Source organism: Pseudophryne corroboree, chromosome 6 (genome assembly GCF_028390025.1).
Source record: "Pseudophryne corroboree isolate aPseCor3 chromosome 6, aPseCor3.hap2, whole genome shotgun sequence".
NCBI classification, from domain to species: Eukaryota; Metazoa; Chordata; class Amphibia; order Anura; family Myobatrachidae; genus Pseudophryne; species Pseudophryne corroboree.
In genome coordinates, this window is record NC_086449.1 from 675,616,736 (window position 1) to 675,634,921 (window position 18,186).

The window sequence follows — 18,186 nt, forward strand, 5'->3', positions numbered from 1 at the left end:
CATAAACTGGGTATCCTCTTTGGCCAGGGTATCAAACTTGTAGAACTTCACAAAGGTGTTCTTCCCCGACCAGGTAGTGGCTCGGCATAGTTGCAAGGCCGAGACTCCACACAGGAAGAGCCCGCCGATCTAGTAGAGTAGGCCTTTAGAGACTTAGGAACACGTAAGGCTGCCAACACATAGGCCTGATAGATAGTAAGTTGAATCCAACGAGCAATGGACTGCTTCGAAGCAGGGCATCCCTTCTGCGTATCATAAAGCACGAACAAGGAATTAGTTTTTATGACCCGAGCTGTACGCTTGGCATAGATCTTCAAGGCTCGCACAGCATCCAATGCCTCCGGAGGAGCAGAATCGTCATAAAAGGATGGAGTCGCAATAGGTTGATTCAGATGAAACAACCTTCAGCAGGAATTGTCTAGCCCGGAGCTCCGCTCTGTCCTCATAAAAGACCAAATACGGACTTTTATACGATAAGGCCCCCAATTCTGAGACACGTCTAGCAGAAAGCCAGGGCCAGTAACATCACAGTCTTCCACGTGAGGTACGTGTCTTCTACCGTCATCAAAGGTTCAAACCAGGAGGACTGTAGAAATCGTAATACCACATCCAAATCCCAAGGAACTGTAGGTGGCACAAATGGAGGGTGGATGTGAAGCACTCCTTGCAAGAAGGTCTGAACTTCAGGCAGTATAGCCAACTTCTTGATGAAGATTGAAAGAGACGAAATTTGAACCTTAATGGATCCCAGACGTAAGCCTTGATCCACTCCAGCCTGCAGGAAACAAAGGAATCTTAACAAGTGAAAATTGTTCCTCGCACCAGGAGATGCATCTCTGACAGATAGGATGATAGTGTTTTGACGTCACAGTTTTCCTGGCTTGCATCATAGTGGCAATGACCTTTTTGGAAAGTCCTTTGTGAGCTAGGATGTTCCGCTCAGCTTCCTTTGCCGTCAAACAAAGCCGCCGCAAGTCCGGGTAGACGAACGGGCCTTGTTGAAGAAGATACCTTCTGAGTGGTAGGAGGCCAAGGGTATTCGACGGACATGTTCAGAAGATCTATGTACCACGCTCTCCGGGGAAAGCAGCATTGCTTGTACTCCTTGATGCCGGATCCTCTTGATCACCTTTGGGATCAACTGAATCGGAGGAAATATGTAGACCAGCTGGTAAGGCCAAGGCAACGTCAGTGCATCCACTGTGCATGCCTGAGGGTCACTGGTTCGCGAGCAATAGGAGCGAAGTTTCTCGTTAAGGCGAGACACCATCATGTCGATCTGGGGGCAGATCGACATGTTGATGATGCGTCTATGATCTGTTGAAACACCTGGATATGTAGGACCCACTCCCCTGGGTGGAGATTGTGGCGACTCAGGAAATCCGCTTCCCAATTGTCCACTCCCGGAATGAAGACTACGGACAGCACTAGTGCATTTCTTTCCGCCCAGAGGAGTAATCTTGACACTTCTCGCATGCAGGCCCTGCTTTTTGTCCCTCCTTGTCGATGGATGTACACCACAGACGTGGCATTGTCCGACTGTACCTGCATTGTAGATAGCCCAAAGTTCCAGGATGTTGATCGGAAAAAGGGCCTTTTGGGCAGATCACCTGCCCTGGAACTGCTCCCCTTGGGTGACAGCCCCCCATCCTCTCAAACTCGCATCTGTCGTGAGGAGAATCCAATCCTGAATTCCGAAGCGTCGACCTTCCTGGAGATTGGAAGACTGCAGCCACCACAGGAGTGAAATCCTGGCCCGGGGGGACAGTTGAATCATCCGATCGGGGAACCATACAAACCATTTCCTGGAGGGTTCTCACTTTACCCTCTGGGAGGAACACTTTCTGCACTACAGTATCCAGTAGCATTCCCAGAAATAGGAGCCGCTGAGATGGCTCCAGGTGGGATTACTGTAAATTGAGGATCCACCCATGGTGTGACAGAAGGTGTAGAGTGCAATCTATATGGAGCAGTAGGAGCTCCCTGAAACTCGCTTTTATCAGGAGATCATCCAGGTAAGGGACCACATTGACCCCCCTGGACCCTGAGGTGGAACATCATTTCCACCATCACCTTCGTAAATACCCTCAGAGCTATAGATAGGCCAAAGGGTAACGCCTGGAATTGGTAGTGATTGTTCAGCAGGGCGAACCTCAGATAGGCCTGATGAGGAGGCCAAAATGGGATATGGGAGGTAGGCGTCCTTGATATCCAGGGACACAAAGAATTCCTGTTGTTCCAGGCCTGCGATCACTGCTCGCAAAGATTCCATCTTGAATTTGAAAACCTTTAGGTAAGGATTCAAGGACTTCAGATTCAAAATTGGCCTCACAGATCCGTCCGGATTTGGCACAACGAACAGACTGGAGTAATAGCCTTGTCCTTGCTGTTGCAGGGCTTCTGGAGCAATGACTTGGGACTGGACCAACTTTGTGATGGCCTGTAGTAGCGCAACACGTATATTTTCCAAAGCTGGTAAGCTTGATTTGAAAAATCGTTGGGGGGGAGCACTGTCGAACTCCAGCTTGAGAAATAAGGTCCCTTACCCAGGCATCCTGGCAGGAACTTTTACAAATGTGCCTAAAGTGACGTAACCGGGCTCCCACCTCGAGATCTTCCCGAGGTGGGTGGGCACCATCATGCTGATGTCTTTGCGGAAGCTGAACTGGTGCTCTGTTCTTGAGAGCCATCAACGGCTGGTTTCTTAGGTTTTCCTCTGGTGCCTCTAACTGCATTTGATGCACCTCTGGCCCTAGATCGAAATCTGGTGTACCGAAAGGACTGAGTAGACGGTCCCGGATAGGTGTGTCTAGCGGGCGGAGCTCCCGAGGGAAGAAACGCGGATTTCCCAGTAGTAGCTTTGGAGATCCATGCATCCAATTCGCCTCCGAAGAGCCATTCACCTGTAAAAGGAAGAGATTCCACATTACGTTTGGAGTCAGCATCTGCAATCCACTGACGCAACCATATGGCTCTGCGGGCTGACACAACCATAGCAGTGGTTCTAGCATTAATATTGCCTATCTCTTTTAGGGAGTCACAGAGGACTCTTGCCGTCCTGAATGTGTTTTAGTAAAGCCACCGTATTAACTAGGGTTATGTCACCCGAGAGACCCTCCTGAATTTGAGTAGCCCAGGTATGAATTGCATGTATCATCCAGCAACCTGCAATGACCGGTCTTTGAGATACCCCTGCAGCAATGTAGATAGAATTCAGTGTGGCCTCAATTTTCCTAAAGCACGTTTATGTGGACCTGCAGTAGAGAGGGGGAAATGGGGAACATCAGCCCTGGCAGCTATATCTGCTACTGCTTTTTGCAGTTCTTGTGTTTTGCTGGCATTTGCAGTGAGTTGAGATGACATATCAGACATCATAATTTTGACAGCCCCTAAGCCAGGTGGGCTCGAGACTCTCCCCCCTCATTGTCCTCAGCATTTCTTCAAGGTTTGTTATTGGTAAACTTACAAGACAAACAATACACTCTGACACAATACATTTCACAGTTTATTGTACAGTTCCCACAGACAAATTATATAAAGTGCAATATTCATTACGCAGATTACTGCTAGTATATACAATACATCCCTTGCAACTAAGTTAAGAGCTTAGGACTGAGCGCAGTACAATACTTGTTTATAGATTTTGTGAGCACTGACTACACTGCTCACATGATATGGAACCAGATGAAAGAGGGGATAATCTGGCATTGTGTACACTGCATAACTTTGGTTTTACCATAATGAAAACACAACCCACATACAAAACAGACTGATTACAATGCAAGCATGCCCTATTGCATGTGAGAGGAAACGCAGAGGAAGAGAGGACCTAGCACACCCAATGCTGCAGAGCCCCAGTGAGGCTGTCAGCGTGTTTACGTAACAGTAAGAACTGCTTATACAATGTAATTCCCTCAGAGGAATAATATCTGTGCACAATTAGCAGCTCTCCCCCTAATTAACACCTTGTACCAGTGATCCAGCGTGTGACAGTCCGGATGAGCTGTGAGGCTGCTGCTGCTGCTTATGCATAGGAAGGCGCTAAAATGCTGCTGAGTTCCCTCTGGTGTAGCTCCGCCCCCGTAATCACACCGGAGTTACACAGTTATATTTATACTAGCCCTGTGTCCTAACTAAGCTGCAGCCTCACATGTATGTTCGCTAGCCAGTCTCACACAGGGGCTAAAGCTGCGCCCGCCCGCCCGCCCCCCCCCCCCCCCGCCCGCACTTCTGCCGCACCAAGAACCGGGGGACCTCACCACAAACAAACACCTTCAGGCAGTGTTAGTAGTGTGCGGCTTGATGCGGTTGCGACAGCCAAAGCGCACTGCCCAGCTGAACAAACCCCTCAGGATGGTGGTCCTGCAGCGGGGAAGTGGCTCTGCACCTCACAAGGCCGGTGACAGTCCCCTCCCCTAACTCCCACGGTGCAGGTATGCTGTTGCCCAAACAGCATACCGAAATAAACAAAAGTTTAAAATAAAATGAAGAAAAACTCTGGAGATAGCAGGGTGTGCATCCTCTCCTGAGGGCACTTTTTTCTAAACTGCCTGTGGGAGGGGGCATAGAGGGGAGGAGCCAACACACCCAGTGGAAGAAATTTAAAGTGCACTGGCTCCTTTGGACCCCGTCTATACCCATCGTACTAATGTGTCCCCAATATCCCTTATGGATGCTAGAGAAAATAAATAAATAAAACACTGCCAGTGGGTATGTGGCATTACCCAGCTACTGAACACATTTGTTGAAGACACATTTTGTATTAATTTGCATACTACCCATTTAATATATCTTTCTATACAATACAATATGTTGTAAAAATATTAAGGGAGTGCAATATTTTATTCACCAGAGCAAAATATTTTCTTTTTAATTAAGTGAAAACTTTTTTCTTCTCTAATAAAATCAAGATCTATGAAACAAGATAACGCTTTGCAAATGGGGTAGTTTGAACATCTATCACATAGAAATGTTACAGGTTTTATGGGGGGTTGTGATTTTTCTTTTTCTTTGTAATCCACAAACTTACCATCATTTACTCTGTAGCATAAATTGCACTTCCATCGCCTTTGGTCCAAAAAAGTGACAAAAGGATTGATGTATGTCCGACAAGAGCGGCATCTTACTATTGTACTGGATGTGACAACAGGTAGTTGCTGGAAAGTATAGAAAAGTACTTTGCTTAATGTTAATCCAACCACAATTGGAAGGAGAACAGAGTAAGTAAAAGGATTAAGCAATAGGAATAAACTAGATACAGGTGCTCGCCAAAAAAAAAAAAAAAAGTTACAAGTTTTAAAAATAATCTCTTTTGATAACTATAAGGTAATAATATTCGAAAATGTATTAAATAACCTCGGGAACAGGTGTGCTAATCAGCCACACTTGAATGCAGCTTATTTTCAAGTAAAATAACCAAATACAAACCCACAAAAAAAAATCATCCCTATAAAGGGGGGTATCCAATTATTGCAGAGTTTTCCAATAGTCGGAAAACCGGCACTAATTCAACCGTTGACTATTCAATTGCAGGCATTCAGCAGGTTTTTGCTCCGTTTTCGCCATGTCTTTTCGATTATTTTTTATGTCGAATCGACATGGGCGAAAACGGACCAAAAAAACCTGCCAAAAACGGCAGCAAATTTAACAAAACACGTGGATCGGCGGTAAATTCATTGATCCACGTGGTTTTTGCCCAGCTGGATTTTTCGACAAGTCGAAAAATTGGGCCAGGCTTTGAATAAGTCGAATGTGTTTTCGACCTGCAAACTGGTGGAAAGTTACGTTTTTTTCCCCCCGAAAAGATGGCACTAATTGAATACCCCCATAAATCTCTTTAAAAAAAATAAAATAAAAACACATTCCTAAAAATGAATGTTCTTTTCATATAAAATATCAAAAGGTTATAAATAAAGACCCCACAGGCATAAAAATCTAAAAGAACCTGAATTGACATTGACTTAATACTCAAGAGGCCGTCCATCTAATGTTGAAATCCTCATAATTTCGTACAGCGCATGGAAAGATATTCTCCAAATGATCAATTCTGCCTTGAGCCCAAACTGGGATCTACGTGGGTAGAGTTGGTATATGTTCGTGTGGGTGCTATGGTTTTCTACCCAGTACAAAGAATATAGAGCATGTGTTGAGAATGTAGAATTTAAGCTCCCCTGGGGCACAGACTGACATGAATGATTAGACCTTCTCTATAAGTGTCTCTGTATTATAATGGTGGAATATATCGCTTAATCAAGATGAACATGGAAAGAAGTGGACTAATCATCATGAACTCAAACATTTTGACCCAAACGTACAAACACTACTGTGTACAGATCTTGCCCCCCTTACAGGCAGAAGTAGCTGAATAAAATTAATTTCAGCTTTTGGCAGATGCCCTCAACAAATTATTACTTAAAAGAACCTAATGTGGTTTTATGTAAAACAAAAATATATATTTTAAAAAAAGGACAGTGCACCACCTCAAGTTAAGAATACATGTTAAGAATATTCATTAACATACTTAACATGAAGGCGATAAAAAAAAAAATGGCTGAAAAAATAGTTTCATTTTCTTTCTATAGAACACTCAGTTTGATGTTAATACAGGTTGAGTCTCCCTTATCCAAAATGCTTGGGACCAGAGGCATTTTGGATATCGGATTTTTCCGTATTTTGGAATAATTGCATACCACAATGAGATATCATGGCGATGGGATCCAAGTCTAAGCACAGAATGCATTTATGTTTCATATACACCTTATACACACAGCCTGAAGGTCATTTTAGCCATTATTTTTAATAACTTTGTGCATTAAACAAAGTGTGTCTACATTCACACAATTCATTTATGTTTCATATATACCTTATACACAGCCTGGAGGTCATTTAATACAATATTTTTAATAACTCTGTCTATTAAACAAAGTTTGTGTACATTGAGCCATCAGAAAACAAAGTTTCACTGTCTCACTCTCCGTCAAAAAATTCTGTATTTCAGAATATTCCGTATTTCGGAATACAGCTATATGGATATGGGATACTCAACCTGTATATTCATATTACATGTCTATAAAATAAAGAGGCGGCAAATTGCCACAGATTCACTGCAGATGGCTGCCATACACTGTGCAATTATCAACTTATCAGGATAATTAATGCCCAGTCTGTGGCAGCAACAGAGCACCAAATATCGCTTAGTCAGGGATCTTGGAGACAACAATTATCAGGCAGTGTATGACATCAGATAATTGGTCAGTCTTTCTTATGGTAAATTATAGTTCACAGTCAAGAACCAGCAAAAGCAGTATATAGTGAGCACTCCAACATTTTTAGTTTACAAATCGATACTGTTTCATCAGTTTCGGTCACACTAGTAGATCTAGCAGCTTTATAAGACTTATGTTTATTCAAAATTCAAAGCACAGCAAATAAATACACTGCATTGTGTATTAGCCTTTGGCGTGAATATGAAATCATATGGTGTTCAGAACCTTGTGGCACCTTTATTCCCATCCCCAACCTACAGCAGCAAACTGCATTTTTCAAATACAACAAAAGATGTTGTACAGAAAGTACAATAGATAGAAGGCTGACATACTAGAAAAGATGAGAGAGGATGGCAGTCGGGATGCCGGTTATCATGTGACCAACCCCGGAACACCGACATCCCAAAGTTAAGTATCGGGGTATGGTTGGGCACTAGGGGTGGTTAGGGTCAGTCACTGGGGCAGTGGTTAGCCATTGTCGACACTCCCCGAGGATTAGTCATAGCAGACACCCCCAGAGGGTTAGGCAAGGGGAGGGTGAAAATACTTACCCAGTCCAGTGTCGGGCTCTTCAATCGGGATGCCGCTGTTGGTCATGTGACTGCCGGCATACCAACCGCCGGTGGTACATACCGAACTTGTTCTAGCAAGAATGGCCGCTATAACAGATCACTTTTATACTGCAATACCAGACAAAAGTATGAGAGATGTGCAATACATTTCCAGATGTGCAGTGTATAGGTAGACAATTGTCTAGTTTTGAACTGTAATCTCAGAATACAGTTCTTGTGAAATGTCAAGGCACAGAACAGTATATAACCAGCACTGCATATCACTAACTTCTTATAGAGCTCAACAGAGGCCACTGGATAGCCATGACTACAAGAGTGGTCTGCGACAGCATGATTGTTTTGACAGACTGCAAACTGGTTTTGGGGAGGAAGCACCGTCCCGGACCTCTGTTTCAGCGGTTTGCTAAATTTTGGTGCGGGAGATGGTTCCTGGAAGACTAGGAGTGTTGCCGCCAACCTGTGCCCGCCATCATCGAGGAATATGTTGCTGCCATGTGGGTCATAGTTGTGGATGCCAGGGTGACAATGGCCCAGTTAGAGAAGGAGATAGGCATCTCATTGGGACCCATCCGCTTGATACTCCACGAAAAGCTTGGCATGAGCAAGGTTTCCGCACACTGGGTGCCCTATGAGCTGACTCGAGAGCAGGAGGCAGGTGACTTTGTGGCGCAACTTGCTGGCCAGATTTGATGGCAGTCTTTCAAACACTGTCTGGAAGATCATCAGTGGCGATGAATACTGGAATACTGCCAAACAGTTTTCTTAGTGCACGCCTACAGAAGTACCGACGTGAACACAGTGTGGCCAAGACTGGTCATGTAGCTATCTTACCACTCGTACAATAGCGTACTGTTACTGGGTACTGGTACACCAACCAATGCCTGCCGCAAGTACTGAAGCCATTTCCAGGCGCCATCCAAGAACTCAATCTCATGGTACCCTTCTCCATCACAACAACACACCTGATCACAAGTCCAGGAAAGTGGTGGATTTTCTGGCCCATGAACACAACCAGGAGCTTAGTCATAACACCAGGCAGTCCAGACCTGCCCCGTGTGATTTCTTTGTGTTCCCACAAAGCAAGCACAAGATGTGCGGGATACATATCGAGTCACAGGAAGCTGCAGTGGATACAGTCATCCAGTATGTCTGGTCCAGCAGCTTTACCAAGTGGATTGAGCGCATGCAACTTTGCATAGACTCCTCTGTCGAAAACTCTGAAAAACTGGATTTTTGGTTACTTACCGTTGAATCCTTTTCTCTGAATCTGGCTTGGGAACACTGGACCATGGGTTGATGGTGGGGCCATAGGAGCTGGCATTTACCTCAAAGCCTTTAAATGAAAACTATCCCTTTAAACCAAAGCTCTTTCCATCTGCAACCCCAGAAGGCCATTACACCTTTAAGAGCACAGAAGAAATAGTAGCAACCCAGTGAAACAGAAGTAACATCAAAGCTGAGCTGCAGGAAAACAACGGCAAAACAAAGGAAGCCAAGACTGTGCATGAGGAAGGGAATGCAGTGTCCCACAGCTGGATTCAGAAAAAAAGGTTCTATGATAAGAAACCAAACAACGAGATTTATGGTAAGAACTTACCATTGTTAAATCTCTTTCTGCAAAGTACACTGGGCTCCACAGGGAATAACAATGGGGTGTAGAGTAGGATCTTGATCCGAGGCACCAACAGGCTCAAAGCTTTGACTGTTCCCAAGATGCATAGCGCCGCCTCCTCTATAACCCCCGTCTCCGTGCACAGGAACTCCGTTTTAGTTAACCAGTCCAATGCAGTAGCAGGTAAAAGAGATGACAATCGTTAGTAGCCACATACACCACACACTCACGACAGGAGAGGGTGTCAAGCGGCTAATGCCATACCAACCCACATAAGCTAAGTGCATCAGGGTGGGCGCCCTGTGGAGCCCAGTGTACCTCACAGAAAGATTTAACAATGGTAAGTTCTTACCATAAATCTCGTTTTCTGCTGCGGGGTACACTGGGCTCCACAGGGAATAACATCGGGGATGTCCTAAAGCAGTTCCTGGGAGGCGGAAGTATCGAAGGCATATAACCTTAGGAACGTGTTCACTGAGGACCGCGTAGCCGCCTTGCAAAATTGTTCAAGGGTCGCACAACGGCGGGCCGCCCAAGAAGGTTTAACAGACCGAGTAGAATGGGCCTTAATGGTAGCAGGAGCTGGAAGACCAGCCTGTACATAAGCATGTGCAATCACCATTCTAATCCATCTGGCCAAGTTCTACTTATTAGCAGGCCAGCCACGTTTGTGAAAACCAAACAGTATGAAGAGAGATTCAGACTTCCGAATGGAAGCAGTTCTTTTCACATAGATACGGAGAGCCCGTACCACATACAAAGACCGCTCCCTCGGAAGACAACTCCGGAGAATAAAAGGCAGGAATCACAATCTCCTGGTTAAGGTGGAAGGAAGACACCGCCTTAGGTAGGTAACCAGGGCGTGTTCTAAGAACTGACCGATCACGGTGAAAAATCAGATAGGGGGGATTTACAGGACAAGGCACCCAAGTCTGAAATGCGTCTAGCAGAAGTAATGGCTAGCAGAAACAAGACCTTAAGGGAAAGCCACTTAAGATCTGCGGATGCAAGAGGTTCAAGCGGAGAGATTCTTGCAAGTCTTCCAAAACCACCGACAAATCCCAAGAGGCCACAGGCGGAACATAAGGAGGCTGAATGCGCAACACACCCTGAGTGAAGGTATGAACATCAGGCAGAGATGAAATTTTTCTCTGAAACCATACCGAAAAGGCAGAAATATGAACCTCAAAAGGAGGCCAGACGAAGACGTAAGTCCAGGCCTTGCTGTAGAAAAGCCAAAAGTTTGGGCGTACTAAACTTGTAAGCGTCATGATTGATATTCGCGCACCAAGCAAAGTAAGAATTCCAGACCCTATAGTAAATAAGAGCATAAGCCGGCTTACGGGCCTTCAACATAGTTTGAATGACCGCCTCCGAAAAACCTTTGGCCCTCAGTACGGAAGCTTCAAGAGCCACGCCGTCAAAGCCAGTCGGGCCAAATCCTGGTAGACAAAATGGCCATGAACGGGGAGGTCTGGTCGTTGTGGAAGTACAAGGGGACGCTGTAACGAGAGGCCCAGGAGGTCTGAGAACCAATGCCATCTGGGCCACGTGGGAGCAATCAGAAGTAGTATGCCTCCTTCTTGTTTGAACTTCCTTATCACTCTGGGCAGTAGAGACGCTGGAGGGAACACACATGGCAACCGAAAGTTCCACGGGATTGCCAGTGCGTCCACGAACACTGCTTGAGGATCCCTTGTTCTTGCTCTGAAGACCGGAACCTTGTGGCTGTGTCGAGACGCCATCAGATCTACATCTTGAGTGCCCCACTTGTCCACGAAGAGTTGAAATACTTCTGGATGGAGGCTCCACTCCCCGGCGTGCACGTCCTGACGACTGAGAAAGTCCGCTTTCCAGTTGAGGACCCCCGGAATGAAAACCGCCGATATGCCTGGCAGATGGCGTTCCGCCCATTGAAGAATCCTTGATACTTCCCTCATTGCCATGCGGCTTCGAGTGTCGCCTTGATGATTTATGTATGCCACCATGGTGGCGTTGTCCGACTGTACCTGAACCGGTCTGTTCTGAATTAAATGCTAGGCCAGCTTCAGCGCGTTGAACACCGCCTGCAGTACCAGTATGTTTATCGGGAGGCGAGACTCCTCCTTGGTCCACCGACCCTGAAGGGAGTGTTGCTCCAACACCGCGCCCCAGCCTCTCAGACTGGCATCTGTCGTCAGAAGGACCCAGTTGGAGATCCAGAAGGGACGACTCCTGCGCAAACGACGGTCCTGCAGCCACCAGCTCAGTGACAGACGGACCTCCGGAGACAAGGAGATCATGTGAGACCTGATCCGGTGAGGCAGGCCGTCCCATTTGGCAAGAATCAGTTTTTGCAGAGGGCGTGAATGGAATTGAGCGTACTCCACCATGTCGAAAACCGACACCATAAGGCCTAGCACTTGCATCGCCGAATGTATTGACACTTGCGGACGAGATAGGAAGTATCTAATCTTGTCCTGAAGCTACAGGACCTTCTCCTGAGACTAGAACAACCGCTGTCTGTGGGTATCCCACAACGCTCCCAGGTGCACCATGCTCTGCGCAGGGACCAGTGAAGATTTCTTCCAGTTGATGAGCCACCCGTGGGCTTGCAGAAACTGGACCGTCCGCTCCAGATGGCGTAGGAGAACTTCTGGGGAATTTGCCAGGATCAACAAGTCGTCTTGATACGGTAGGATCCTTACCCCTTGACGGCGGAGTACAGCCGTCATTACCGCCATGACCTTGGTGAAAACATGTAGCCGTGATCATACCAAAAGGTAACGCCCAAAAATGGTAATGGAGGTTGCCCACCGCAAACCTCCGGAACGGCTGATGTGACATTGCAATGGGAATATGCAGGTAAGCATCCTGTATGTCCAGGAAGACCATATAATCCCAAGGTTCCAAAGCCAGAACAATAGAGAGAAGAGATTCCACACGAAACTTGGAAACCCTGACAAATTTGTTTAAGGTTGAGAATGGGCCGGGAGGACCCATTCGGATTCGGGACTAGGAACAGCGGTGAATAGTACCCCTTGCCTCTCTTAGCCAGAGGCACTTGTACTACCACTCCTGTGTCCAGGAGGGATTGTACTACCGACTGAAAGGTGATTGCCTTCACTGGATCCGACGGAAGATCTGATAGGCAAAATCGATGAGGGGAACGTTTCTTGAAGGATACGGCGTAACCTTGATTGACGACTTCCCGTACCCAGGCGTCTGAAGTGCTCCTCAACCATTCCTGGGTAAACCCTAGAAGTCGGCCCCCACCCGGGGATCCCCCAGGGGGAGGCCCACCACGTCATGCGGCAGGCTTGTCAGTTTTGGAAGCAGGCTGACGGGCAAGCCCAGGCCCGTTTGGGCTTAGCAAGTTTGGAAGTGCGAACGTGTTTTGGGTAAGCCTGACCTTTTGCTTTTCCAGGAGGACGAAAGGAACTACAAGAAGTACTCTTGGCCTTCGGCGCCGAAGGAGCAGTACTAGGCAGACATGCCGTTTTAGCAGAAGCTAAGTCAGCCACTATCTTGTTGAGGTCTTCTCCAAAAAGAATGTCTCCCTTAAAAGGGAGCACCTCCAGGGTTTTCTTGGAGTCCAGATCAACGGACCATGACCGCAACCAAAGAATCCGGCGAACCAGGATAGATGTAGTAGAAGCCTTGGCCGCCAGAATACCGGCATCAGAAGCCGCCTCCTTCACATAATGAGGAGCTGTGACAATATACAACAGGCATTGCCTAGCGTGATCAGAAGCATTGGAAGGCAACTCTGCCTCCAACTCCTGGGCCCACGCCTCAATGGCCTCTGCAGTCCAAGTTGATGAAATAGTGGGTCTATGCGCAGCACCAGTTAGGGTGTAAATCGCCTCCAAACAACGCTCCACACGCTTATCCGTCGGTTCCTTCAGAGATGTGACGGTAGTCACAGGCAGAGCTGAGGATACTACCAGCCATGCCACCAGCGAATCCACTGGCGGGGGAGTCTCCCAATTTTTACTTAGCTCCGCAGCAAGAGGATAGCGAGCCAGCATCTTCTTGTGAGGTGTGAATTTCTTTCCTGGAGTTTCACAGAATTCCTGATGTATGTCCACTAAGTGATCAGAGTGAGGTAAAACTTGCTTAGCCACTTTCTTGCGTTTGAACCTGTCCGGTTTCTTAGGAACGGCATCAGGCTCTACGTCATCAGTGATCTGAAGAATCCTCCTGATAGCCTCCAACAAGTCAGGAACATCTACCTGTGAACCAGAACTATCAGGATCAGAATCTGAGGGTTAAGTATAGACACCATCCTCATCAGATGAAGTGTCTGGGACAGAGGTAGACTGTGAGGAAGTAATGGCCCGTTTAGATGACCCCTTGGTCTTAGGCGGGCAAGAGTCAGATTCTATTTAGTCAGCAACTGATTGGAGATTTTATCTGCCCAGGGCGGATTAACTGTAGGGACCATAATCTGTTGTACTGGCACAGGAGGTCCCATAGTGGGTGTAAATATTGTTACAAGCGTAGTTAGTAACTAGGAAAATGTAGCCCAAGGTGGGTCATTTTGAACCCCCGTTGCCACTATTCCACTGGGGGGTAGGGAACCCCCAAAACATGAACTCTGCTGCCAAGTTTTCCTCAAACATGCCTGCAGCGTCACCTCCACACACTGTGGGATCAGCTCCAGCTCTGCTGCCCCCTGTAGCTGACATATTTGAAAGAACAATCTCAGGCAACACGGTACAATATCAGCAGCAATATACCTGACAAGCACCCCCTATGCATCTTATATACTCCGAAACAGGGAATTCAAGAGGTATATGGTGACTAAAAATCACAAAGAAAAAATAAGAATTTACTCACCGGTAATTCTATTTCTCGTAGTCCGTAGTGGATGCTGGTACTCCGTAAGGACCATGGGGAATAGACGGGCTCCGCAGGAGACTGGGCACTCTTAAAAGAAAGATTAGGTACTACATCTGGTGTGCACTGGCTCCTCCCTCTATGCCCCTCCTCCAGACCTCAGTTAGGGAAACTGTGCCCGGTAGAGCTGACATTACTAGGAAAGGATTTGGAATCCAGGGTAAGACTCATACCAGCCACACCAATCACACCGTACAACTTGTGATAACTATACCCAGTTAACAGTATGAACAACAACTGAGCCTCATTCAACAGATGGCTCATAACAATAACCCTTTAGTTAAGCAATAACTATATACATGTATTGCAGAGAGTCCGCACTTGGGACGGGCTCCCAGCATACACTACGGACTACGAGAAAATTAGAAATAGAATTACCGGTGAGTAAATTCTTATTTTCTCTGACGTCCTAGAGGATGCCGGGTACTCCGTAAGGACCATGGGGATTATACCAAAGCTCCAAAACGGGCGGGAGAGTGTGGATGACTCTGCACCACCGAATGAGCAAACTCAAGGTCCTCCTCAGCCAGGGTATCAAACTTGTAGAATTTTGCAAAAGTGTTTGAACCCGACCAAGTAGCAGCTCGGCAAAGTTGTAAAGCCGAGACCCCTCGGGCAGCCGCATAAGAAGAGCCCACCTTCCTCGTGGAACGGGCTTTCACTGATTTAGGATGCGGCAGTCCAGCCGCAGAATGTGCAAGCTGAATCGTGCTACAGATCCAGCGAGCAATAGTCTGCTTTGAAGCAGGAGCACCCAGCTTGTTGGGTGCATGCAGGATAAATAGCGAGTCAGTTTTTCTGACTCTAGCCGTCCTGGAAACATAGATTTTCAGGGCCCGGACTACGTCCAGCAACTTGGAATCATCCAAGTCCATAGTAGCCGCAGGCACCACAATAGGTTGGTTCAAATGAAAACGCTGATACCACCTTAGGAAGAAATTGGGGACGAGTCCTCCATTCTGCCCTGTCCAAATGGAAAATCAGATATGGGCTTTTACATGACAAAGCTGCCAATTCTGACACACGCCTAGCCGAAGCCAAGGCCAACAGCATGACCACCTTCCACGTGAGATATTTTAGCTCCACGGTCTTAAGTGGCTCAAACCAATGTGATTTTAGGAAATCCAACACGACGTTGAGATCCCAAGGTGCCACTGGAGGCACAAAAGGGGGCTGAATATGCAGCACTCCCTTAACAAACGTCTGAACTTCAGGCAGTGAAGCCAGTTCTTTTTGAAAGAAAATAGACAGGGCCGAAATCTGGACTTTAATGGATCCTAATTTTAGGCCCATAGTCACTCCTGACTGTAGGAAGTGCAGAAATCGACCCAGCTGAAATTCCTCTGTTGGGGCCTTCCTGGCCTCACACCAAGCAACATATTTTTGCCATATGCGGTGATAATGTTTTGCTGTCACATCCTTCCTAGCCTTTATCAGCGTAGGAATGACTTCATCTGGAATGCCCTTTTCCATTAGGATCCGGCGTTCAACCGCCATGCCGTCAAATGCAGCCGCGGTAAGTCTTGGAACAGACAGGGCCCCTGCTGGAGCAGGTCCTGTCGGAGCGGCAGAGGCCATGGGTCCTCTGAGATCATGTCTTGTAGTCCTGGGTACCAAGTTCTTCTTGGCCAGTCAGGAACTATGAGTATAGTTCTTACTCCTCTCTTTCTTATTATCCTCAGTACCTTGGGTATGAGAGGAAGAGGAGGAAACACATAAACCGACTGGTACACCCACGGTGTCACTAGAGCGTCCACAGCTATCGCCTGAGGGTCCCTTGACCTGGCGCAATATCTTTTTAGCTTTTTGTTGAGGCGGGACGCCATCATGTCCACCCGTGGCCTTTCCCAACGATTTACAATCAGCTGGAAGACTTCTGGATGAAGTCCCCACTCTCCCGGGTGGAGGTCGTGCCTGCTGAGGAAGTCTGCTTCCCAGTTGTCCACTCCCGGAATGAACACCGCTGACAGTGCTAGCACGTGATTCTCCGCCCATCGGAGAATCCTTGTGGCTTCTGCCATCGCCATCCTGCTTCTTGTGTCGCCCTGTCGGTTTACATGGGCGACCGCCGTGATGTTGTCTGACTGAATCAGCACCGGCTGGTTTTGAAGCAGGGGTTCTGCTTGACTTAGGGCATTGTAAATGGCCCTTAGTTCCAGAATATTTATGTGTAGGGAAGTCTCCTGACTCGACCACTGTCCTTGGAAGTTTCTTCCCTGAGTGACTGCCCCCCAACCTCGGAGGCTTGCATCCGTGGTCACCAGGACCCAGTCCTGAATGCCGAATTTGAAGGCCCTCGAGAAGATGAGACTCTGCAGCCACCACAGCAGAGACACCCTGGCCCTCGGGGACAGGGTGATCAACCGATGCATCTGAAGATGCGATCCGGACCACTTGTCTAACAGATCCCACTGAAAGATCCTTGCATGGAACCTGCCGAAGGGAATTGCTTCGTAAGAAGCTACCATCTTTCCCAGGACTCGCGTGCAGTGATGCACCGACACCTGTTTTGGTCTCAGGAGGTCTCTGACCAGAGATGACAATTCCTGGGTCTTCTCCTCCGGCAGAAACACCTTCTTCTGTTCTGTGTCCAGAATCATGCCCAAGAACAGCAGACGCGTCGTAGGAATCAGCTGCGACTTTGGGATATTCAGAATCCAGCCGTGCTGTTGTAGCACTTCCCGAGACAGTGCTACTCCGACTAACAACTGCTCCTTGGACCTCGCCTTTATAAGGAGATCGTCCAAGTACGGGATAATTATAACTCCCTTCTTTCGAAGTAGTATCATCATTTCGGCCATTACCTTGGTAAATACCCTCGGTGCCGTGGACAGACCAAACGGCAACGTCTGGAATTGGTAATGACAGTCCTGTACCACAAACCTGAGGTACTCCTGGTGAGGTGGGTAAATGGGGACATGCAGGTAAGCATCCTTGATGTCCAGTGACACCATAAAAACCCCCTCTTCCAGGCTTGCAATAACCGCCCTGAGCGATTCCATTTTGAACTTCCTTATATAAGTGTTCAAGGATTTTAAATTTAGAATGGGTCTCACCGAACCATCTGGTTTCGGTACCACAAACATTGTGGAATAGTAACCCCGTCCCTGTTGAAGGAGGGGAACTTTGATTATCACCTGCTGAAGGTACAGCTTGTGAATTGCCGCCAGTACTACCTCCCTTTCCTTGGGAGCAGCTGGCAAGGCTGATGTGAGGTAACGGCGAGGGGGAGACGCCTCGAACTCCAGCTTGTATCCCTGAAATACCACTTGTAGAACCCAGGGATCCACCTGCGAGCGAACCCACTGGTCGCTGAAGTTCTGGAGACGCGCCCCCACCGCATCTGGCTCCACCTGTAGAGCCCCAGCGTCATGCGGTGGACTTAGTGGAAGCAGGGGAGGATTTTTGTTCCTGGGAACTGGCTGTCTGGTGCAGCTTTTTCCCTCTACCCCTGCCTCTGGGCAGAAAGGATGCGCCTCTGACCCGCTTGCCTTTCTGAGGCCGAAAGGACTGTACTTGATAATACGGTGCTTTCTTAGGCTGTGAGGGAACCTGAGGTAAAAAAGTCGACTTCCCAGCTGTTGCTGTGGATACGAGGTCCGAGAGACCGTCCCCAAACAATTCCTCACCCTTATAAGGCAAAACCTCCATGTGCCTTTTAGAATCAGCATCACCTGTCCACTGCCGAGTCCATAATACTCTCCTGGCAGAAATGGACATTGCATTAATTCTAGATGCCAGCCGGCAAATGTCCCTCTGTGCATCCCTCATATATAAGACGACGTCTTTAATATGCTCTATGGTTAGCAAAATAGTATCCCTGTCAAGGGAATCAATGTTATCTGACAGGGTATCA

At 47.4% G+C, this 18,186-nt stretch overlaps 1 protein-coding gene across 1 annotated transcript in view; it reads right to left on the reverse strand.

Annotated features, from left to right (window-relative positions):
- SEC24A (SEC24 homolog A, COPII coat complex component) overlaps positions 1-18,186 on the reverse strand; it is a 258,735-nt gene that overhangs the window by 86,036 nt on the left and 154,513 nt on the right. The window contains exon 8 of the mRNA XM_063928268.1: positions 5,030-5,156. Within this exon, the coding sequence (XP_063784338.1) occupies positions 5,030-5,156 (127 nt within the window). The remainder of the gene's footprint in view (positions 1-5,029; positions 5,157-18,186) is intronic.